The 24411-nt window shown below is 53.0% G+C and overlaps 1 protein-coding gene across 1 annotated transcript in view; it reads left to right on the top strand.

The window, feature by feature from the left end:
- Window positions 1-24411, top strand: part of LOC144752140 (baculoviral IAP repeat-containing protein 5.1-like) — an 81784-nt gene that overhangs the window by 54791 nt on the left and 2582 nt on the right. The window contains exon 3 of the mRNA XM_078640080.1: window positions 641-758. Within this exon, the coding sequence (XP_078496206.1) occupies window positions 641-758 (118 nt within the window). The remainder of the gene's footprint in view (window positions 1-640; window positions 759-24411) is intronic.

Below are 24411 nucleotides of genomic sequence, written 5' to 3'. Positions count from 1 at the left end.
CCAACCTTTTGCAAAAAAACAGCATCCAGACCCAATGTGGTGTAGCTTCTTATCCTTTCTACTAGCTTGTTTCAGTCATGTTCCTACTTTCCTTCTCTTCTTTTATGGAGGGAAAATGCTGTTTTTTTTTTTTTTTTTTTAAAGGCTTCAATTCGATTGCACCTCTGTTGCCCTTTCGCGGCTTCTTATAAATTGAAAATTACTTTACTCTCAATGAAGAATGCCATCTTTTAAGATAGTTGGCACCAAATTATATTTGTGACATTCAAGTCTCACACTGCCTTTGGTTCCCTGGCGTGTCTTCATGGAAAGGCTCACTATCTCTTGATGTCTTAGGATCTCCAGGAGATGAAAACCAGCCTGGCTGACACTTCACAATGTTCACTGCACCCCAGACTCCAATCTAATGTACTTAATCTCATAGGAGAACCTACAACAGGTGCAAAGCCTTCACCACCAATGTAGATCTTTGACTGATCAGTTTGTTGCGGACGCCTTTCGCTGGATGACTTCTCTTTTTCTGGGCGTCTCCACCCATTGTCCCATGCATTCATGCTCTCTTTGCAGTAAGACTGTTTGCTTCTAGTCCAGTGCAGTGTTTTAAACCATCCATTCAGTGGTCTCTTCTCCTTCCTCATAGGCATGAGCACGCCAAGCGCTCGGCCACCTGCGGCTTCCTGGGTATGCAGAAGGACTTCCGCGCACTCACAGTGGAGGAGTTCTTGAAACTGGAGCTGGAAAGGTTCAAGAGTTGTGTTGTAAGTACTGATGTCTGTGTTTGTGGATTGACTGAGAGAGAAGGGGCTAAACTCCATGCATTGTATAAAGTTGTTCCACTGGAAGTTCTGTTATGTATTGCTGCTGTTGTAATGTACCAGTTCCCTCTCCCTCCAGCGCCTTGAGACCCTCCCGGGTGAGTACCGCGCTTTACAAATGTCTGATTGATATTCACTAATCAAAACACACAGAATCCACATCCTGATTTCCATTGCATGCACTCTTTCAAGAGACCGCTGGGTGAAATGGCCTTTTGCTCTGTGGAAATGCCCTCTAGAGAGCCGAGACCGCGACAAGACAACCAGTGGCATCCATGCGCTTTGTAAAGACAAACCATCTAACAACGAGTGCTTTGGTCCCACAGAGGGAAGCATGGATGTGTTTCGCGTGGGGGCAGCAAGGCCTTTCTCCCTCTAGGTTGACTAATTGATAAAGATGTTCACCTCGGTTTGCACTCGATGAGATGTAAAATGCAGTATTTTTGTCATCCATTCATGGATCCCACTTCATTAGCAGCAGGTCTATTCTCTGCTCCATTGCACAGCCCCCCACAGCCCCCCAGTTTCTCCAGTCCAAGGTTGTAGCTCAGTCAATGCAGGACTTTTCCTATACATTCTGAGGCCTGTGGTTTTGTTGCTTTTGTTTTATCTCAAGTAATATCAGGACTTAATATTTATTATCAAGCACCCCATTCTACTATGAAATTTACATTTTGGCTTCGTAGCAGGGCAGTAACCAAAATAGCAATACTAAAATTATTTAAAATTGCCCCCAGTGAAGCCTGATTTCTGCAGATTTGAAGCATACAGACCAGCTTGTTCAAATAATAGTTTCTAACAGGAAAGAACCCTACTTTCAAATATTAAACCAGTACTCTCTAAGAAGGCCTCGGAAGCCCACAAGGTAGGGTGCATAGTATTTAAAGGTTTGACATGCAAGAATTTAATATTGGCATGTATCAACAGTGACTGCCCCCAAAAACTATTTTTACAATAAAGGGCTGTAGTTGTCCTGTGAGAAACTAAAGTGCAGAGTAAAATCCTAATCTTAGTTTCTCCAGTTTAGGACAGCTACTGGAATAATTCTAACTATTTTAATTGTTTATTAAAAATACAATTCAATGGCAAAGTCCAATATATAATCAACATTTAGGAAAAGTGATTTTTAGAAAGTTACTTTACCTGCCTAAGTCTCCAGTAGGCTAATAAACATTATCCTGTTGGCAGAAGGCCTTGCAGCGGTTTCCCCCTATGAGGTGTGAAAACTCTTCCGATAGCAAGGACAAAGGTGTATGCCTTTTAATAGGAAGACCTGGGTGTGAGGTGTGTGACGTATTATCCCAGGAAGGGCAGTTGGGCAGGTTCCAAGAGTGTCTAACTTGAAAAGGACCCGGATAAGGCCTGCTCACTCACTTAAGCATAAAACGGATACCTTGGCAGACAAGCCTTTTGTTCCGTAAGCCCTCTGCTAACCGTTTTGAACCAGCAGAAAGTGTGCAGATCTGGTCCCAGAATCAGTAGGGTGTAGCTGAGGAGGAGGGGACTGCCCGTTTTCCAAAACACAACCCTGATTGGCACATCAAGAGGAATTCCAGGTTTTTTAGACTCCCATTTTGGAATCTTCAGTCACAGTAAAATATTTTACGGGAACAAATCCGCTTGGTGTATCCAGCTGGAAACTAAGAGGCTTTCTGCTTCATCTTGCATTTTTTAGTTCTTTTAATTGCTGTTTTTACCCTGTTTTTAAAATGGTTTATTTGCGCTGCATCTTTAACGGCATCGCTGCGGCGGCTATTCCGCCGCAGTGCTAAGGGGGCAGGGGCGGCCGCGCGGCGGCCGTATGCTGGTTACGGAACCGCTCCGTCATCAGCTGTGGTTGGGCTGTGCTCATGACGGAGCGGTTCCGTCATGGCCCCGCCCGCTCAATGGAACGCCCAGCGCAGGTGCGGATCCGCGCCGCGCAGGTGCGGCGGCCGGGCCATGACGGAACCGCTCCGTGATCAGCACAGCGCCACCACAGCTGATGACGGAGCGGTTCCGTCACCAGCATCGAAAGGGTTAATGATTAGGGGGTGGTTTTCTATTGAAGTAAAGGCTGTTTTAAAATTGAATTGAAACTGCGCTGGCCCTTCCTTTCTGCACTTTTAAGGCTGCAGTGTAACTGCATTTCCTTTGCTTTACTGCGGCCGCGGGCAGGGCAGCTTGCTCTCTGCTTGGCTCTCACAGCGCTATTTAGAAGAGTCAAGGGGAAGATGCGGCAGCAAACGAGCCACTGGCGTGCTGAAGGCGCACCTAAGGCAAACCCATCCGTGTCGCAGCGGAGGCCGCGCCAGCCAAGGCACCCTTGGTCTGAGAGACTCTTCGGCGAGATCGACATACGCGAGAGAGGAGCGATTCGACCTTAATATCTTGACTATTTGTCTTAGCTCACCAAATAAAGACACTAATAAAGCTTTCCTTGTAAATGTGTGGTCGCTTCAAAGCACGCAGTTTGCTTGCATGACCACCTATGTGGTGAGCGGCCCGACGTCCTTTTATCACAGAAAGCCGGCTGTCCGACTCTTCAAACCTACTTGGAAATTGCCTTTTCTGAAGGCCACAAGATTCAGAACCTAGGCCGAGTTCATGGTACAGAAGGAGGCATTGCTAATATTTCTAAGCACATTTTTGTGTTCTAATTTTCTGGTTGACAAACTACTGGAAGACGAGGCCTTAGTCTAATGCCTGGCACTGAACACCCAACTCTGTGTTGGTGGCTTTCAGAGTTCTACGACTCCCACCCATGTGGCCCTTTCCTGAACTCCTTTAATGAAGCGGTGTCACAGGTTTGTTACGCTTCTTGCACTGTTTTGTACTAAGGAACTTTAATATTCACTGGGACTCCCCTTCTGTCGAAAGCACACTCCCCTTTGAAGAAATGATGGCTCCTCTAGGCCTCTCTCAAATGGTTGCCAATTCCACACACATAGGGAATCGCACCATCAACCAATTCTTTCCAATACGTACTTAAGTATGTTCGACCCCCCCTCTCCCCAACTCTTCCATGGACCGAACATTACCTGATCCCTTTCAGATGGCCGGTGAACCCTACATGATAGCTGTGAAGCTTCCTCCACCCAAGGTAAAACTCCACCTTTTTTTTAGGATCCCTTGTGTTGGAGGATGGATCCAGTAAGGGGAGGTACGCACCTACCACTACTAACACGCCCATCCACTCCACATGAGGTCCAGACAAGGTCTCAAAACATGAGCCCAGGCTCAACCCTCAGTAGCTGGATGTGAGCAGGTTGGTTTAACTCTGGTATATAAAGCGTGTACAAACACCAAAGCATTAAATAAGTAAGCAACAACGCACAATAAAAATAAGCAGCAGGTCTATTTCCATGCAACATCATTGGATTGATTTTCAGAGAGGCCTGGTCAAATCCTGGAAGTCTGGAGTTTCGAAGCTTTCAGCAGGACAGACCTGAAATCCAGGCCGGGTCGCGGTTGAAGGTAGCCGGCTTGACTCTCTACATCGTGTCGGTCCAATTATGGAGCTTTTTCCAAAATGTCCTCCAGTCTTTTGGAACCTCTTCCTTCCTTGCGCACTTTGAACCCTATTCTTGAGGGTTCAAAATGTCCAAAACACAAACCCAAGGGTCTAGAAGATCTGAGATGGTCCTTGGAAGTTTGAACCACAGTTCCCACAATGCACCTTGCCAAATCCTTGAAGGTCCGCTGGGCACACTCCAGGCTAGGGACTTCTTCAGGGAGATGGGGCAGGCAAGCTCTTTTAACCTGTTGCTTTTAGGGAGTCCATTCCTTAATCTTTTTTGAAGGAAGGCAAAGTCCACAGTGCGGTAGTTCCAAGTGTACAACAGGAGCAGTCCTGGGGGCAGACGAGGCTTCCAGCAGGGCATTCCTTCTTGGAGTTTCAGGCAGAAATATCAAACTCGGAACTCGGCTGCTCTGCAGCTCCCACATATTGATGCAATGATCTGTGGCGACGCTCAGGGGGCACCCCTGTCCAATGGGGTGCAGGGTGCCACCAAAAAGCATGACCGCTTCCTCCAAAGGGTGGCATATTCTTCTTCCACAAAACACTGCACTTTAAAATTCAAGATCGACAAATTCTCTCCAAGACAGTAAGTCTTGGCTAAACCAGCCTACTTGTGTGGCTCGTTTGCATTGGCACACTCCCTGCCCTTCTTCTAATTCCTTTCCTGGTCCTGCCATCTGTCTGGGGGTACAGGATGTGGGGGTTGGTAGGCCCGGCATTCCTTTACTGCCCCCCTCTTTGAAGCCTACTTTGGTTCACCCAGCCCCCCTTTATGAGCTATCCTCTGCAGCTGCAGCGCTCGTTACATCCGATAACCCCTGCTCTAAGCGGCCACTTATCGCCTCATCAAGGCAGCCGAGCTGAGCCAGTTAAGGCCGACCACGGCTACTAGAAGGCTGGAGTTTGGCTGACAAAATAGAAAGTTCTATAACTTCATTTCTGTACTAGTTATGATAAATTAAACAGTGGCAAGTTATTAGATTTATCGTTGCCCATCCTTTAAGTCATTGATCACATTTTTTAGCCCCTCCCTATCAATAGTTATCATTTATTAACATTCTTATCTTGGCCTACGGATCTAATAACATACAGTGGGGAAAACGGATTTGCAGTTTTTTCCCCTCACCGGGGCTTATAGACCCTCTTTTTATAATGTCCCTGCTTATAGTTATATGGTGCACCCCCCCACCCCTCCACCCGGGGCACCTTGGGAGACCTTATGGATGACCTGTATGTAAAACAGAATGTACATTACCACTTTGAAAGTGCCTCTGTGTAGGACATCGGGTCTGCTTATTATGGTTACCCCCCTTTGACTAGGATCCTGTTAATCAGGACCCCCGTCTATCCGCTTCCTCCCTAAACTGTTGTGTTCAATACCTAGGTACATCCCAGATTGGATACTGGGGTACCCTTGTCAGTCCTTAGTATATGGTACATAGGTACCCCAGAGGCCTCCCACGGCCTGCAGCATGTATTGCGCCACCCATGGGAGACGATGCAAAATGCAACCACAGGCCTGCCATTGCAGCCTGTGTAGGTTGGTGCTTGCACCACTTACTAAAGATATAGGTTTGCTATATCTAAGGGTCACTGCACTTAAAACCTATACGTCACCCCTATAGCAGGCCCTTGACAATCCTGAAGGCAGGGTGCTTGGCTCTAAGTGAGAGGGCGCCCCTGCATGAGCAGGACGCCTCTGTAGCCTACGGAGTCCATTCTTACGGGTTGTCCGTGAAGCAGCCATGTACTATATTGAGTGGCACTGCGTAATTCTGCATACCATCTCAAAACAGGCTGCAACACATCCTATCATGTTTGGTATCAAACAAGTTAGAATCCTACCCCATACCATAAACGGTGTGGGAGGGATGATTCCAAGCACTGGAAGAGCCCTCCACTAGGCTCTGTGTTCCCGTTACCAGCCTTCTTGACCCGGACAGCACAAAATGGTTGCTGCGACCAGAGACACATTTCTGCCCTCCTGCTGCTGAGCCAAGTTCGAGCAGATGAAGTTGGCATCCTGTCACAGGGAGGTGTGACCACCTCCCAGACAAGCTTTCGTATATTAGGGCTGGGTGGGTGTGCTTGCCAGCGCCAGAAAATCTGCATGAGGAGCCTGTCCCTGTGCATAGTCCAGTTTAGACCTATTCTGGGAGCTGTTTGCTCCCGCTCTGGCACGAAACTGATCAAAGGACGTGTCCATCCCCCCCCCCCCCCCCCCCCCCCCCCCCCCCCCCCCCCCCCCCCGTTCAGTCCTGCGCCTAGGGGGCTTCCCTGAATCGTCCCAGCCCTTTCTCTAGGATACTTAAAGGCTTACCAGGGGGTGGTTCCCTCGAATCCTTGTGGGACAAGATTCAGTTACAATACCACTTTGAACATCTTGCCACTCTGGACTACGTAAAAGGTCAGTCTTTGTCTCCCTGCTGGTCTGCTCCATCGTCTGTGTCTGTGCTGGGATACAGAAACCCTCCGAGGCCTATGGAGCATCAAAGACACTGGAAGGAATCTACCTTGAAGTGAAGGAGTAACTTTCCTGCATTCACAGGTACCGCATCACTGCTGACCGGTTTGTCGATTCCAAGCTCATGCGAACACTCAAGGGTTCAACAACACAGTTGGTAATTTTCTACATCCCTTGAGGCCTGAGCTGCCCTCTCACGAAGTTTGAGGCCAGTGTCCCTTGTGGAGGCTGCAATAACCAAACCCATGTGCACCACTTTCTTTTGTAGGCGCAAAGGCTTGTTGGAAACTTTGCAACAAGTGCATCAGGCTCCAAGTAGCCCCAACCTCTGGCAACTTCTTCCACCAAGATATTCAGCCACAACGCATCATGTGCTCGGTGACATGCTGCTTTTTGCAACATGCCTGCGGTCCTCCTTCAGCTCCAGTGTCTTCGGCCTGTGAGTCCTGCGGAGGGTTATCTGTCTTCTTTAAGCTCCTCTGATTGCTCAGGGGCCTGCCCTGACTCCCCTGCTTTTGGTGAGTCTCCTAGACATTGCTGGTTCCAGCTTTGCACCTTCTTGACTTTCTGCATGGTTTGCATTTGCCATGGCTTGTTGGTGCTCCCGCTGGACACCGACCCTCAGCACTCGACATCCTTTGTGGGACAGCTTGTATGTGGCTCCTGGTCATCCTCTCGTATAAGTTCAGGGGTTTTGTCCTACGAAACCAGGCAGGACACAGAAATTTAAATAACACAAAGGCGCCTGGTCTCGAGTTTAGTGCTGTTTTTAATTACCAGCAAAATTTGAGCTACAAATTAATTATACAGCTCATGTGAGCTGTATAATTAATTTGTAGCTCAATCTTTTGCTGGTAATTAAAAACAGCACTAAACTCGAGACAAGGCGCCTTTGTATTTTTTAAATTCCTGGTCATCCTCAGCATCATAGTCCCCACAGCTCCAGCGTCAAGGTCATCGTTCTCTTACCTGAAGCACCCGACATCGGAGGGCATTCATCTTCCAAGTCTCCTGTTCACTCCTGAGTGACATAGACTCCATCCCCTCTGCTACCAGGTACTCTTTTTAAGAATCCACGTTTGGATTCCCCTGGGCACTTTCTCCTCTTCCAGCAGAGTTACTTTCCTGAAATCCTCCACTGGATTCAACAGCGGTTTCCGACACCACTTCATCCCTAAGCACCCGGCTTCCCTGGTGTAGGGAATGTGGGTACTCGGGTATCTATGGGTGGGGTGGCCCTCCAACTTTCTGTCCTCCAAGGGGTTTCTTTAAGGTCCACTGGGTAATGTCCTTAATCTTTGAAAATCCAGCTGTGACTTGCACAGAGTTGTACGGAGCACGCAGTTGTGTTCACACAGTCCACGCACGCCCCATGGAGCCCTTTTTTACTTACCTTGGGTGGTTCCTTGGGTCCCCAGCAATTCTACGGCCTCTCGACATTCTCTTGACTTAAGTCGTGGTTCTTAGATCACTTTCTTAGTATATGGTTTGGTCCCCCCGGGGGTCCACTGTGTATTTAGTGATATTTCCTGTGTTAGTTCGCTGAAGTTGGAGCTACTGAAACATACTAAAGAGTTTTATATAATAAATTCATATTGTTATAAATACTTTGTGCCTTTTTCCCATTGAATCTATACTATAAGGTTGCATTCTGGTAAAACGAGCTGCTTTACACTCCTAGACTAAGCTTGAGGGCTGCTCTCCACAGCTACCACCACTTGGATAGCTTTCTACGGTTATCTTTCACCTCTTAAGTCACCACAAGGGTTGTCTGAACTGGTGCGAGGTGCCCAATTACATTAGTGGACATCGTATACCAGGCCAGCTTCTCACACTGGCACCAAAGTCGAATTTGCATATCATTTCTTTTAAAGACAGCCTGCAAAGCAAGGCTGACTTTAAAAATGACAGCAGGCACACAACAGTGTAAACTCCAGTGCAGAGAATCTACTGGGCCTCTAAACTCCTTTGTCCTGTTATATACCGTGGACTTGTAAGTAGTTTGCTTCCTCCTTTCCTATTATACAGTAGGGGCTTACAGGATCTGTCATTGTAAATTGTCGTTATGCCTAATTTTGATATACCTTTTTCATCGGAGCACTGGCCCTGGGCTGCTTAGCAAAGCCCGGGGCACAGTCAGTCCGTTGCCACCAGAAACAGTCAAAATATGGTGGGGACCAGGGCAGAAAGGATGATTTTCTCACACCTTGGGATAGTTTTCTAAGCAACTTGGAAAACACTTTGCCAAACTTTCCAGGTCCACTTGATCTGGACGTCCAGGTGTTTTGGTCTTCAGTGGGAAAGTTGGCCCCACTCCCCAGATGCATGATGGGTCGCAATAAGATCTCTTGACACCGGTTTAATGACACTTTGAGGCAGGAGAAAAAAACGTGTAAGAAGGCCAAAAGAGCTTGGTTTAAAAACCATATCCTGGAGAACAAAGATAACTATAGACTCTAAACTCATCAACGCCTCTATAAGGACATTCTATGAGTGAAGGAGTGATGAGGTGGAAAATAAGCCAAAAGAAATCTTAAGATAGTTTATAAATTCCAAGGTTCCCTCAGCCGAGAGGTGAGAACAACTGGCCAGCTGTTTAAAGTATACTGATATTCAAATAAGCCTAAATATAAGGTGTCACTCATTCACTCATCCTCCACCCCCAGATACCATCACCGGCGCAGGCAGTGGGGTCCTTAACCCGGTCCTGAACTCCCTGCTGAACAGGTATCTGTAATCTGGGACAGTTCCTGCTAACTGGACACAGGCCACAATGTGCCACTCCTAAACAAAAACAAAAAAATACACCACCGCTCCAGGCCGGCCTCCCTGCTGCCTGCCCGGTCAAAACGTGTCGAGAGGTTTGAAAATTGTTTTTCCATCTACATTGAACCCACCTGCTTCTCCACTCAAGTCACTCCGGCTTTAGACCAAACTTCAGCTCAAAGACCAGACTTCTGGAGTCTCCGAAGTGATAAAATGCCCTTTAGATGCAGCAGGAAAGGGCGCCTTGGTCCAGCTCGACCCCCCCCCCTGCTGTGCGTGCCCGGTACGCAGTCCGGGTGGCCTGCCCCCGTATATGATCCGGGCATCGGGGGCCCAGCTCTGAAGCGGCTGAAATCCTGCCTCGAAGACCGATGCCAGAGTTCTGGGCCCACCCTTCTCGCCCTCCGTACGAATGACCCTGGGCTCGTCCCTTCGCCCAGCTATGTTTAACATCCCCGTGACCCCCGTCCCCCGTGACCCCCGTCCCCGTGACCCCCCATCCCCGTGATCCCGTGACCCCATCCCCCGTGACCCCATCCCCCGTGACCCCATCCCCGTGACACTTCTTGAGTCTTTTGGGGCCATAATCATCTCACCAGCTGTTGACGCGCAGCTGCTCTTTTAATTTGTTCTTAAAGGTGACCCGGCTGCCCTGGAGGCCGTTAACCCTGGTCTGGGCTGTCCTCCAGTGGGGGAGCTATTACCAACTCAAATCCAACACTAATCAGAGGTTCTTAGCTGTGGATACATTTTTAATCTTCATCTGGAAGCTTATTGGTGGAATGGGCCCCCGCCCCCCACTACAAGCCTGTAGGATTGCTGCTCAGCAATGAATCGATGACCAGTAAGTATGGTGGTACGTTTCTTTATTAATTACAATAGCTTATCTGAAGAGCGCCGAGCCGGCGCTGTGCTCATGTCGGATCTCGGGCCTCTCTGCCGGGCTGCGCGCGCATCACCTAAAATGGCCGCTGCACGTCACGTAGCTACGCGACGTGCATAAACTAGTAAGCGCCACTACATATCTCCCCTTTTTCCAAACCACAATAAAGTCACTTACAGATCACTGTTCATATCGTAATCTCGGAACCTGGAGGGCCTCATCACAGACCTACCGCTCCTGGTCACCCTGGCGGGGTTCTCCGGGGGGCCTTGGCTCTGCGCCACCTGACTTCTTTCTCCTCTCGGCCCAGCCGTGGCATCTTCTGTGCTACTCCATTGTGAGTCCATCTCAGTTTCTTGGTGATCATTCACCATCCTCTCCTCTGTCAGTTCATCTCTGGCATTTCCTCCTCCATGCTGCTCACCAGCGTCTTGTTCCATCTCATCGTTCGGTTCATCCCTGTCTTCCCAGTCGGCTCCGAATTGCTTCCATTGCAGGATCTTGTTGCACCTGGCCATGCGGTCTTGGGACCACACATTCCCATCACTCAGCAGGGCCGCCCGGTCATATACTTCCTTGACTTGCATGGGCCTGCTGTATTTACTGTCTCCTTTCTTCTGTAACGTCGCCAACTTTACTCTTACCCACTCGCCCTTTTCCAACCTCACTCCTTTCACATTCTTCCGTCTGTTGTAGTGGTTGGTATAAATGGACTGTGCCTTTTCCAGGTTGGCACGTACCACCGCAGGAGACCACTCACTGGTGATAACCTTCTCCTTCCAGACCCTGTTGTCATGGGTGAAAGCTTCACGCCCTCTCAAAATCTGGAAAGGGCTGTATCCAGTTCCAGTTGGAGTTATTCTGTAGGCCCATACCATATTCTCTATGGCTTTCTCCCAATCCTTGTTGCAGGAAATCGCAGCTTGTACGGCACCCATCACCACCCTGTTAAAAACGTTCTACCATGCCATTCCCAGCTGGGTGGTAGATTGCTGTGTGTCTGATCGTGATGCCGTTCCTCTGCATGAATTGATTCCACCTTTCGGACGTGAATTGGGGGCCATTGTCACTGAGGATGGCCTTGGGTATGCCTTCTCTCACAAACGTGTCCGACAAAAATCTTAGAATGTTCTCAGTGTCCATGGTCTCACCCACCTTCACCTCCGGCCACTTGGAGTAACGATCCATGAGGACACATACATATTTCTGAGTGCCCTGGTCATCCAGAATGGGTCCTAATATGTCTATGGATAATTCCTCCCACGGGTTCTGCGGGATTTCAAACTGTCCTAGTGCAGGACGCAGGGGTTTGAGCGTCTTGTCAGCTCCTTGGCACTGTGGACACTCCCTGACATGCCTCTCTGCTCTGATATCCATGCCGGGCCACCAATAGTTCTGCTTCACCCTTAATTTCAATTTTCCGATGCCGAGGTGGCCCTCATGTAGCATGTCCAGTAACTTGGTGATGAGGTTCCTCGGGGGAATCACTTTGTCTCCTCTATATACAAACACTCCTCTGTCCCCTACCGACAATTCTTCTCTCACTTCATAGTATGGTTTGATATGTTCACTCGCGTGTCGTTTATCTGGCCAGCCCTTGACAATGTACATTTTTACTTCTTTCATGACACTGTCCTCCTCGTATTCATCTGTCCACTCCTGGTAGCTGATTATCTTCTCCTGGTCCTCCACTAGGGCTACCAATTCACTTAGGGTTGTAGGGTCTTCTTCGCCTGGCTCCATAGCCGCTGCCCTGCTCAGGTAGTCTGCTACTCGGTTCCGATTTCCTGGAATGTACTCCACATCATACCTGAATTCAAGTAGTTTCAATGTCATCTTGTATATTCTGGGAGTAGCGTTGGCATGTCCACTAGATGTTAGCACCTTCACCAAGGGCTTATGGTCTGTCCTGAGCAGGAATCGGGTCCCCCATAGGAACTGCCTAAATCTCGATGTGGCCCACACCACGGCCAACATCTCCTTTTCAATTACGCTGTATTTGCTTTCAGTGGCCGTTAATGTCCGGGATGCAAAGCTGATCGTCTCCATCTGCCCCTGTCCACGATCTTGCATGAGCACTGCACCCAAGCCTTTATCACTGGCGTCGGTTGTGAGCACCGTGGCGCCCTGTGGATCATATCCTTTTAGCGGCACTGCTCCAGTGACGTTCTTCTTGATTGTGTCGAACTCACTTTGTGCCTCTGGCGTCCATTGGAAACTGGTGTTCTCCCTGGTCAGCATTCTCATGTGGTGTGTCTTGGAAGCAAAGTGTACCACAAATTTACTGTAGTACTCCGCCATGCCTAAAAATGATTTAACCTCCTCTTTGTTGGTGGGGGGTGGAGCTTCAGCGATTGCCTTCACATTTTCTGCTTTTGGTGTGATGCCTTGTACCCCAATTTCATGGCCTAAATAGGTCACTGACTCCAGGCCCAGTCGGCATTTTGTCCACTCGGCTGTGAGGCCTTTGATTTCCAGGGTTTTCAGCACCTTTCCCAGCTTCTGATCGTGGTCCATTTTGTCTCGCCCCATCACCAGAATGTCATCCTGGAAATATTGAATGCCCGTCATGTCCCTAAACAGCTGGTGCTTTAGCTTCTGGAACACGGCGGCTGCCGAGGCCAGTCCAAACGGCATGCGGCGGAACTGGTAGCAGCCAAATGGGGTGATGAATGAAGTGAGTTTCCTGCTATCCGGGTGCAATTCTATTTGGTGGTAAGCGGAGGTCAAATCGATGGTGGAGTACCATTTGACCCCTCTGGTTCTCGCCAACTTTTCCTCTATTCTTGGGAGGGGGAATTTTTCCACGACAATGTTCTTGTTTAACTCCCTCAAGTCAACACAAAGCCTGACCTTTCCGTTGGGCTTCATGACTACCACCAACGGTGCGAGCCATTCCGCACAGGTAATGGGTTCAATTATCCCTTTCTTTTCCAAGTCTTGAAGTTCTGTTTGGACTGCCTCTCTTACCGCTATCGGTACATTCCTAACTTTGTGGGCTACAGGACTGGCGTCGTTCTTGAGTATAATTTTTGTGTTGGAATCTCTCCAGTTTTCCCACTGTGCCTCCAAATACCTTTGGATAGTTTTCTTTCCACTTCGACAGATTGGGCCATGTGTCCGGTTCTGTGAGCAGGATCTGTTCTTTCCCTCCTGGGTCCAATTTTATTCCCAGGTTACCCTGATCCAGCCATCCCAGTACAGACGGTCCCCTCTCTGAGACGTACAGTTTACAGAGCGCTGACCGGCCTCTGAACTCGAACTTTAGGAGCCGGAAGCCCACCATGGGGATGCGGTCGCCATTATATGTGACTGGTCGGATGTCCAGTTTCTCCATCTCTGGTCCTAGCTTAGGTCTGAAGGTGTCGTTCCACACCGCTCTTTGCACAATTTTGTAAGGGGAGCCAGTATCCGCCACCACACTGATGGTTATTCCACCCATCTTCATTTCTAGTACTGGTTTGGTTGTCCTCGTCCCCTCCACGCTCAATACCTGGTCATATATGCATAAGACCGTGACTACTTCTTCTTCATGGGTCTCGTCCTGGTTTCCCTCTTCTTGGTCGACGTATCGCACCACATTCTTTGACAATTTCTTCCGGCACACTTTCTCGTAATGGCCGATGATGCCGCAGTGCATGCACTTGGCCCTGAATGCGGGACATCTTCTGTCGTGTGCCTCGTGGGACCAACTCCCACACCTGTAGCAGGCTTTCTTGGTGTCGTTGCCAGCTTGTTTTCCTTGCTGTCCCGTGCTGCCTTGCCATTTGTTGGGTCCTTTTTGCGCGGGGCCCTTGTACTTCTGGTCCCTGCGAGGTTCCTCTTCGTATACTTTTTTGACCATGGCACTGGGTGCTGTGTCTTTCTTGGTAGCGTCGGCGCACCTGCGTGCAAGTTCTGCCCTCTTGGCGATGACCATCACATCTTTGAGTGTGGTGTCTCCACTCGCCCACAGCTTGTCCTGAACGTTCTTGCTGGAGGTGTGCATCACTATCTGGTCTTTGATAAACTCCTCCTCCCACTCTCTGTACCTGCACGTGGCCGCTAGTTTCTTCAGGGCCGCCACGTATTCTTCAATCGACTCTCCAGATCGTTGTTTCCTCTGCTGGAAATTGAATCTGTCGACTGATACACATACAGTGGGTCTATAATGTTCATTTAGGTCATCGATGGCATGGGCATATACATCATCGTCCGTGCTATCTCTTTGTTTGGGCACCAGGCTCTTGTATATCCTGAGTCCTTCTGGCCCCAGATTTAGTAGTAGTATGCGTTTCTTCCTTTTGGAGTTGAATTCCTCTTCATTTTCATCCTCCAGGACCCCTATGAAGTTGTCTATATATTCTCGCCAGTCCTCCCACTTCATCAGTGGTTCCCCTGGTTTCGGTAGGAACTGGACCGGCGCTATGGCGTACCCCGCTGGTGTGCTCATCTTCTCTCCCTTGCCTGTGGATGCCCTCTCCGCTTTGCTGGTGGGGCTGCCTGGGGTGCTGTCTGCTTCTACTTTGCAGGGTTGCGCCTGGGGACTCTTGGTGTCAGCCCCCTCCTCCTGCTTTGTGGCTGCCAGCTCGCTACCTCTAGTGTAAGAGGGCTGTTTGGGTTTGGCGCGCTTTTCTAGTTTGTACGCAGTCTATGCGCCGCCCCCCTGCTGACTTCTCTGTTCGGGCAGTTATGGGCTCTGCCACGCTCTTCAGTTTTTTTTTCTTCATGTGCAGTTTTTTTTTCTTTATGTGCACTTATCTTTTGCATCGGTCCTGGCTGTGATTCGTTGGCACCGCCAGTGTAGTGCGCCCCATCCGGTCGGTACTGCCCAGGGTTTGTATGGGCTGGAGCTGTCGTGACTCTCCCTCGAGGGTTCTGGTCGCGTCCCGACCTCGTCGCCACTGTAGGATTGCTGCTCAGCAATGAATCGATGACCAGTAAGTATGGTGGAACGTTTCTTTATTAATTACAATAGCTTATCTGAAGAGCGCCGAGCCGGCGCTGTGCTCATGTCGGATCTCGCGCCTCTCTGCCGGGCTGCGCGCGCATCACCTAAAATGGCCGCTGCACGTCACGTAGCTACGCGACGTGCATAAACTAGTCCACTACAAAGCAGAGGCAGAAAAAAACTTGTCAAGTTTGATAAACAGCGGTCACTGAAACCAGATTGAGCCGGCGTGTGCTGTGGTCTGATGCCACGGCTCAGGATCCCTGCAGGGTCTCTCCTGCCTGTGAGGGTGACGGGATACTGCCCCGGGATACTGCCCCGGGATACTGCCCCCGGATACTGCCCCGGGATACTGCCCCCGGATACATTACCCACAGTAGAGGGGTCTTGGAAGGGGTCTTGAAAGGCCTGTATACACAGGGGATACTTCAACAGGTTCTTCCTGCAGAGGTGACCTGCATGATGCATGCTCGGGCGTCCGTGTGTTTGACCCTGTGTGAGACCTCGGGTCCATTCTTTCGACTCCTGTATACATCACGCTTGCCATATGGTACTTGCTCTGCTGACAGTGGGCGCCTCTACTGGACGAGGCCTCTTTCCCGGGCCGCCTCTACTGGAGAAGGCCTCTTTCCGGGGGCGCCTCTACTGGACGAGGCCTCTTTCCCGGGGCGCCTCTACTGGAGAAGGCCTCTTTCCCGGGGCGCCTCTACTGGAGAAGGCCTCTTTCCCGGGGCGCCTCTACTGGAGGAGGCCTCTTTCCCGAGGCGCCTCTACTGGTGGAGGCCTCTTTCCCGGGGCGCCTCTACTGGCGGAGGCCTCTTTCCTGGGGCGCCTCTACTGGCGGAGGCCTCTTTCCCGGGGCGCCTCTACTGGCGGAGGCTTCTTTCCCGGTGCGCCTCTACTGGCGGAGGCCTCTTTCCCGGTGCGCCTCTACTGGCGGAGGCCTCTTTCCCGGTGCGCCTCTACTGGCGGAGGCCTCTTTCCCGGTGCGCCTCTACTGGCGGAGGCCTCTTTCCCGGGGCGCCTCTTCTGGCGGAGGCCTCTTTCCCGGGGCGCCTCTACTGGCGGAGGCCTCTTTCCAGGGGCGCCTCTACTGGCGGAGGCCTCTTTCCGGGGGCGCCTCTACTGGCGGAGGCCTCTTTCCCGGGGCGCCTCTACTGGCGGAGGCCTCTTTCCGGGGGCGCCTCTACTGGCGGAGGCCTCTTTCCAGGGGCGCCTCTACTGCAGGAGGCCTCTTTCCCGGGCCGCCTCTCCTGGAGGAGGCCTCTTTCCCGGGGCGCCTCTCCTGGAGGAGGCCTCTTTCCCGGGGTGCCTCTACTGCAGGAGGCCTCTTTCCCGGGGCGCCTCTACTGGGGGAGGCCTCTTTCCCGGGGCGCCTCTCCTGGAGGAGGCCTCTTTCCCGGGGCGCCTCTCCTGGAGGAGGCCTCTTTCCCGGGGCGCCTCTCCTGGAGGAGGCCTCTTTCCCGGGGCGCCTCTACTGGAGGAGGCCTCTTTCCCGGGGCGCCTCTACTGGAGGAGGCCTCTTTCCCGGGGCGCCTCTACTGCAGGAGGCCTCTTTCCCGGGGCGCCTCTACTGGCGGAGGCCTCTTTCCCGGGGCGCCTCTACTGGCGGAGGCCTCTTTCCCGAGGCGCCTCTACTGGCGGAGGCCTCTTTCCCGAGGCGCCTCTACTGGCGGAGGCCTCTTTCCCGAGGCGCCTCTACTGGAGGAGGCCTCTTTCCCGGGCCGCCTCTACTGGTGGAGGCCTCTTTCCCGGGCCGCCTCTACTGCAGGAGGCCTCTTTCCCGGGGCGCCTCTACTAGAGGAGGCCTCTTTCCCGGGGCGCCTCTACTGGAGGAGGCCTCTTTCCCGAGGCGCCTCTACTGGTGGAGGCCTCTTTCCCGGGGCGCCTCTACTGGAGGAGGCCTCTTTCCCGGGGCGCCTCTACTGGAGGAGGCCTCTTTCCCGGGGCGCCTCTACTGGACGAGGCCTCTTTCCCGGGGCGCCTCTCCTGGAGAAGGCCTCTTTCCTGGGGCGCCTCTACTGGCGGAGGCCTCTTTCCTGGGGCGCCTCTACTGGCGGAGGCCTCTTTCCTGGGGCCCCTCTACTGGAGGAGGCCTCTTTCCCGGGGCGCCTCTACTGGAGGAGGCCTCTTTCCCGAGGCGCCTCTACTGGAGGAGGCCTCTTTCCCGGGGCGCCTCTACTGGGGGAGGCCTCTTTCCCGAGGCGCCTCTACTGGACGAGGCCTCTTTCCCGGGGCGCTTCTACTGGAGGAGGCCTCTTTCCCGGGGCGCCTCTACTGGCGGAGGCCTCTTTCCCGAGGCGCCTCTACTGGAGGAGGCCTCTTTTCCGGGGTGCCTCTACTGCAGGAGGCCTCTTTCCCGGGGCGCCTCTCCTGGCGGAGGCCTCTTTCCCGGGGCGCCTCTACTGCAGGAGGCCTCTTTTCCGGGGCGCCTCTACTGGAGGAGGCCTCTTTTCCGGGGCGCCTCTACTGGAGGAGGCCTCTTTCCCGGGGCGCCAATACTGGAGGAGGCCTCTTTCCTTGGGCGCCTCTACTGGCGGAGGCCTCTTTCCCGGGGCGCCTCTCCTGGAGGAGGCCTCTTTCCGGGGGCGCCTCTCCTGGAGGAGGCCTCTTTCCTTGGGCGCCTCTACTGGGGGAGGCCTCTTTCCCGAGGCGCCTCTACTGGAGGAGGCATCTTTCCCGGGGCGCTTCTACTGGAGGAGACCTCTTTCCCGGGGCGCCTCTACTGGAGGAGGCCTCTTTCCCGTGGCGCCTCTCCTGGAGGAGGCCTCTTTCCCGGGCCGCCTCTACTGCAGGAGGCCTCTTTTCCGGGGCGCCTCTACTGGAGGAGGCCTCTTTTCCGGGGCGCCTCTACTGGAGGAGGCCTCTTTTCCGGGGCGCCTCTACTGGAGGAGGCCTCTTTTCCGGGGCGCCTCTACTGGAGGAGGCCTCTTTTCCGGGGCGCCTCTACTGGAGGAGGCCTCTTTTCCGGGGCGCCTCTACTGGAGGAGGCCTCTTTCCCGGGGCGCCTCTACTGGAGGAGGCCTCTTTCCCGAGGCGCCTCTACTGGAGGAGGCCTCTTTCCCGGGGCGCCTCTACTGGACGAGGCCTCTTTCCGGGGCGCCTCTTTCCTTGGGCGCCTCTACTGGCGAAGGCCTCTTTCCCGGGGCGCCTCTCCTGGAGGAGGCCTCTTTCCGGGGCGCCTCTCCTGGAGGAGGCCTCTTTCCGGGGCGCCTCTCCTGGAGGAGGCCTCTTTCCCGGGGCGCCTCTCCTGGAGGAGGCCTCTTTTCCGGGGCGCCTCTCCTGGAGGAGGCCTCTTTCCCGGGGCGCCTCTACTGGGGGAGGCCTCTTTCCCGGGGCGCCTCTACTAGGGGAGGCCTCTTTCCCGAGGCGCCTCTCCTGGAGGAGGCCTCTTTCCGGGGCGCCTCTCCTGGAGGAGGCCTCTTTCCCGGGGCGCCTCTCCTGGCGGAGGCCTCTTTCCCGGGGCGCCTCTCCTGGCGGAGGCCTCTTTCCCGGGGCGCCTCTCCTGGCGGAGGCCTCTTTCCTGGGGCGCCTCTACTGGAGGAGGCCTCTTTCCCGGGGCGCCTCTACTGGAGGAGGCCTCTTTCCCGGGGCGCCTCTACTGGAGGAGGCCTCTTTCCCGGGGCGCCTCTACTGGAGGAGGCCTCTTTCCCGGGGCGCCTCTCCTGGCGGAGGCCTCTTTCCCGGGGCGCCTCTCCTGGAGGAGGCCTCTTTCCCGGGGCGCCTCTCCTGGAGGAGGCCTCTTTCCCGGGGCGCCTCTCCTGGCGGAGGCCTCTTTCCCGGGGCGCCTCTCCTGGCGGAGGCCTCTTTCCCGGGGCGCCTCTCCTGGCGGAGGCCTCTTTCCCGGGGCGCCTCTACTGGAGGAGGCCTCTTTCCCGGGGCGCCTCTCCTGGAGGAGGCCTCTTTCCCGGGGCGCCTCTCCTGGAGGAGGCCTCTTTCCCGGGGCGCCTCTACTGGAGGAGGCCTCTTTCCCGGGGCGCAGACATTATGGGTGGAAATGGCAGGATCTCTGTAGGGCAACTCCAGCCTTATTACTTCAAGGCCGATGACCAGACACGCGGTCCCTAAAACCCCGTGTCGGGGGCGCGCAGAGCTCCTGGCGTGAAAGTGAATAATCGAAATTCTATTTGGGTCCAGTTCTTGAGCAGTTGTACAAGTTCGCAGAGTTAAAGGAATAAAACATTGAAGCATAAACCAAGGTCTGGATCAAAAAACGAGCCAATCTTGAATTCAACAGAGAATGGTTAAAATGCGGTCCAGGGACGAATGCATGAAATACCGTGCAGGCCCAACACAGAAGCACATATAAATCAAAATAAAAAATGTAATCCCAAATTTAAAGAAAAATCTAAGTGCCAAACGCACAGAGACTCCTGACTGCATCCATTACCAGCTTAAAGGAACAAAGAACATGGCCCTTTGTGAGGAAAGTAGTAAAAGAATCGACTCTCTACCTAAAGACAGAGACCCCGAGAGTCTTGTAGAGCAGTCACAGCTGCTGTTGACGGATTCTGCAGATTCACCGAGGCGTGAACAGGAGGCCTGCTCTGCTCCCCCTCATCAGCGGCACCAATGAAACCTTTACTGACCCCAGAGTTCCAGGAATGAACGAACCTTTACTGACCTCAGAACTCCCGGAATGAACAAACCTTTACTGACCCCAGAGCTCCCGGAATGAACGAACCATTACTGACCCTAGAGCTCCGGGATGAACAAACCTTTACTGACCCCAGAGCTCCGGGATGAACAAACCTTTACTGACCCTAGAGCTCCTGGAATGAACGAACCTTTACTGACCCCACAGCTCCCGGAATGAACGAACCTTTACTGACCCCAGAGCTCCCGGAATGAACGAACCTTTACTGACCCCAGAACTCCTGGAACGAACCTTTACTGACCCCTGAGCTCCCGGAATGAAGGAACCTTTACTGACCCCAGAGCTCCCGGAATGAAGGAACCTTTACTGACCCCAGAGCGCCTGGAATGAAGGAACCTTTACTGACCCCAGAGCTCCCGGAATGAAGGAACCTTTACTGACCCCAGAGCTCCTGGAATGAACAAACAAGTACTGACCCCAGATCTCCCGAAATGAACGAACCTCTACTGACCCCAGAGCTCCCGGAATGAACGAACCTTTACTGACCCCAGAGCTCCCGGAATGAAGGAACCTTTACTGACCCCAGAGCTCCCGGAATGAAGGAACCTTTACTGACCCCAGAGCTCCTGGAATTAACAAACCTTTACTGACCCCAGAGCTCCTGGAATGAACGAACCTTTACTGACCCAGAGCTCCCGGAATGAACGAACCTTTACTGACCCCAGAGCTCCTGGAATGAACGAACCTTTACTGACCCAGAGCTCCCGGAATGAACAAACCTTTACTGACCCCAGAGATCCCGGAATGAACAAACCTTTACTGACCCCAGAGCTCCCGGAATGAACGAACCTTTACTGACCCCAGAGCTCCCGGAATGAACAAACCTTTACTGACCCCAGAGCTCCTGGAATGAACGAACCTTTACTGACCCCAGAGCTCCCGGAATGAACGGACCTTTACTGACCCCAGAGCTCCTGGAATGATGGAACCTTTACTGACCCCAGAGATCCCGGAATGAACAAACCTTTACTGACCCCAGAGCTCCTGGAATGAACGAACCTTTACTGACCCCAGAGCTCCTGGAATGATGGAACCTTTACTGACCCCAGAGCGCCTGGAATGAACAGACCTTTACTGACCCCTCCAGGGAGTCCTTCAATGACGCTTTGAGCCTGTGATGGAAGCTCCATCAGTGGTGGATCTCTCTGGTGTATCCCATCATCAGCTGATGCTCGCGGACCCCCGGGGCGCGGTGGCTTTGCGGTGGAATGAAGAAACCTTTACTGACCCCAGAGCTCCTGGAATTAACAAACCTTTACTGACCCCAGAGCTCCTGGAATTAACAAACCTTTACTGACCCCGGAGCTCCTGGAATGAACGAACCTTTACTGACCCAGAGCTCCCGGAATGAACGAACCTTTACTGACCCCAGAGATCCTGGAATGAACAAACCTTTACTGACCCCAGAGCTCCCGGAATGAACGAACCTTTACTGACCCAGAGCTCCCGGAATGAACACACCTTTACTGACCCCAGAGCTCCCGGAATGAACACACCTTTACTGACCCCAGAGCTCCTGGAATGAAGGAACCTTTACTGACCCCAGAGCTCCCGGAATGAACAAACCTTTACTGACCCCAGAGCTCCTGGAATGAACGAACCTTTACTGACCCCAGAGCTCCTGGAATGAACGAACCTTTACTGACCCCAGAGCTCCTGGAATGAAGAAACCTTTACTGACCCCAGAGCTACCGGAATGAACGAACCTTTACTGACCCAGAGCTCCCGGAATGAACGAACCTTTACTGACCCCAGAGCTCCTGGAATGAACGAACCTTTACTGACCCAGAGCTCCCGGAATGCACGAACCTTTACTGACCCCAGAGATCCCGGAATGAACAAACCTTTACTGACCCCAGAGCTCCCGGAATGAACGAACCTTTACTGACCCCAGAGCTCCCGGAATAAACAAACCTTTACTGACCCCAGAGCTCCTGGAATGAACGAACCTTTACTGACCCCAGAGCTCCTGGAATGATGGAACCTTTACTGACCCCAGAGATCCCGGAATGAACAAACCTTTACTGACCCCAGAGCTCCTGGAATGATGGAACCTTTACTGACCCCAGAGCTCCTGGAATGATGGAACCTTTACTGACCCCAGAGATCCCGGAATGAACAAACCTTTACTGACCCCAGAGCTCCTGGAATGAACGAACCTTTACTGACCCCAGAGCTCCTGGAATGAACGAACCTTTACTGACCCCAGAGCTCCTGGAATGATGGAACCTTTACTGACCCCAGAGATCCCGGAATGAACAAACCTTTACTGACCCCAGAGCTGCTGGAATGAAGGAACCTTTACTGACCCCAGAGCTCCCGGAATGAACAGACCTTTACTGACCCCTCCATGGAGTCCTTCAATGACGCTTTGAGCCTGTGATGGAAGCTCCATCAGTGGTGGATCTCTCTGGTGTATCCCATCATCAGTTGATGCTCGCGGACCCCCGGGGCGCGGTGGCTTTGCACCGGGCACTGATGGGGGGAGGGGGGAATGTGCAGGAGCGTGCAGTAGACCCCATGAAACTCCATCCATTTATGAAATAATGGTGAATTACATGGAAATGTGGCACGACGAATCCTAGCTTTATTTACACCACTAAGTGGTTGTTCCAAGTGCAGCAACATTCGTTCATTGGAATGAGTCCAGGCTGCATTAAAAACCATCAGAGATCATTTATACTCAATATTTTCCTATTTTGCATATTTAGTAAAAATGCTAGAAGAGAAGCATGGAGGGGAGGAGGGGCGTGGAGAGGAGGAGGAGGAGGAGGAGGGGTGTGGAGGGGGAGGAGGAGGGGTGTGGAGGGGAGATGGGGTGTGGAGGGGAGGAGGGGTGTGGAAGGGAGGAGGGGCTTGGAGGGGCTTGGGGAGGAGGGGCGTGGAGGGGAGAACGGGCGGAGGGGCTTGGAGGGGCAGGGAGGGGAGGAGGGGCGTGGAGGGGAGGAGGGGCGTGGAGGGGAAGAGGGGCGAGGAGAGGGGCAGGGAGGAGAGGAGGGGCTTGGAGGGGAGGAGGGGGGCAGGGAGTGGAGCAGGGAGGGGAGGGGGAGCAGGGAGGGGCATGGAGGGGAGGAGGGGCAGAGGAGGTGCAAGGAGGGGCTTGGAGGGGAGGAGGGGCATGGAGGGTAGGAGGGGCATGGAGGGGAGGAGGGGTGGGGAGGAGGGGCTTAGCTGGGGAGGGGTATGGAGTGGAGGAGGGGCTTGGAGGGGAGGAGGGGCAGGGAGGGGAGGAGGGGCATGGGGGAGGAGGGGTGTCGAGGGGAGGAGGGAGAAGGGGCTTGTAGGGGAGAAGGGGCTTGTAGGGGAGGAGGGGCTTGTAGGGGAGGAGGGGCTTGTAGGGGAGGAGGGGCTTGTAGGGGAGGAGGGGCTTGGAGGGAGGAGGAGGGGCAGGGAGGGAGGAGGAGGGGCAGGGAGGGGAGGAAGAGAGTGGAGGGGAGGAGGGGCGTGGAGGGGAAGAGGGGCTTGGAGGGGAGGAGGGGCAGGGAGGCGAGGAGGGGCAGGGAGGAGGGGCAGGATGGATGGGCGGGGAGGGGAGGAGGGGCGGGGAGGGGAGGAGGGGCAGGATGGATGGGCGGGGAGGGGAGGAGGGGCGGGGAGGGGAGGAGGGGCATGGAGGGGAGGAGGGGCACGGAGGGGAGGAGGGGCACGCAGCGTTGCTAGAGACGGCTAAACCCTACGTAATACATTACAACCTGGGGTGCTCTGTATATAGTCAGTGGTTGGAGGCTCAGTCTATGGTTGTGTCTCTCATGCAACCAAGCACAGTTATACACCCATCATGGGATGGGGGAACCCAGCCACGTCAGATCCAAAATGCAGAGGTTTAAACTGGTTTTACGCACTCCCATGAATTGGCTGCCAGTGCCACGGTATTAATTTACCACTTTGTGTGGTTGTCTGTGGCTTAGCCTGCTGTGCTGGTTGTTCTTTGCTGTTCTACGGAGTATGAACCTGGCTCTGAGTAGACTATCTTGCTTTGGTGCAGTTTATCCAGAGTCCAGTGGTTCCCCGAGGCTTACAGAGGCTCCAGTAGATCACACTCTACTCTCGTTTGTAGAGCTGTGGTCGACAGTCCGGCTCATCTGAGGGCCGTGTTAAGCATTTGTCGTGTTCAGACAGGCAAGCACTGATGGCACACACTCCAAGACTAAATCTAAACCAATTGGGTAAGTATAAAAAAAGATATACTTCTGTTTTATTTCTGCAAACGATCACAGCTTGCCACAGGTAGGTAAAATATACTTTAAAATACAAGGCTTTACACAGAAATGCAATTGTAGATGATCTTGGAATCATTGCAGGTTTATATTTGCTTTCCAAACCGTTCAGAATACATTAAAATTACTTTAGATTATTTTTGAGTTACTTTTAAGTTGCATTCACTAAATGGGGTG

This window comes from Lissotriton helveticus, chromosome 4_2, assembly GCF_964261635.1.
Source record: "Lissotriton helveticus chromosome 4_2, aLisHel1.1, whole genome shotgun sequence".
Lineage (NCBI taxonomy): Eukaryota > Metazoa > Chordata > Amphibia > Caudata > Salamandridae > Lissotriton > Lissotriton helveticus.
The sequence above is the reverse complement of the archived record's forward strand: the minus strand, read 5'-3'. Positions and strand labels throughout refer to the sequence as shown.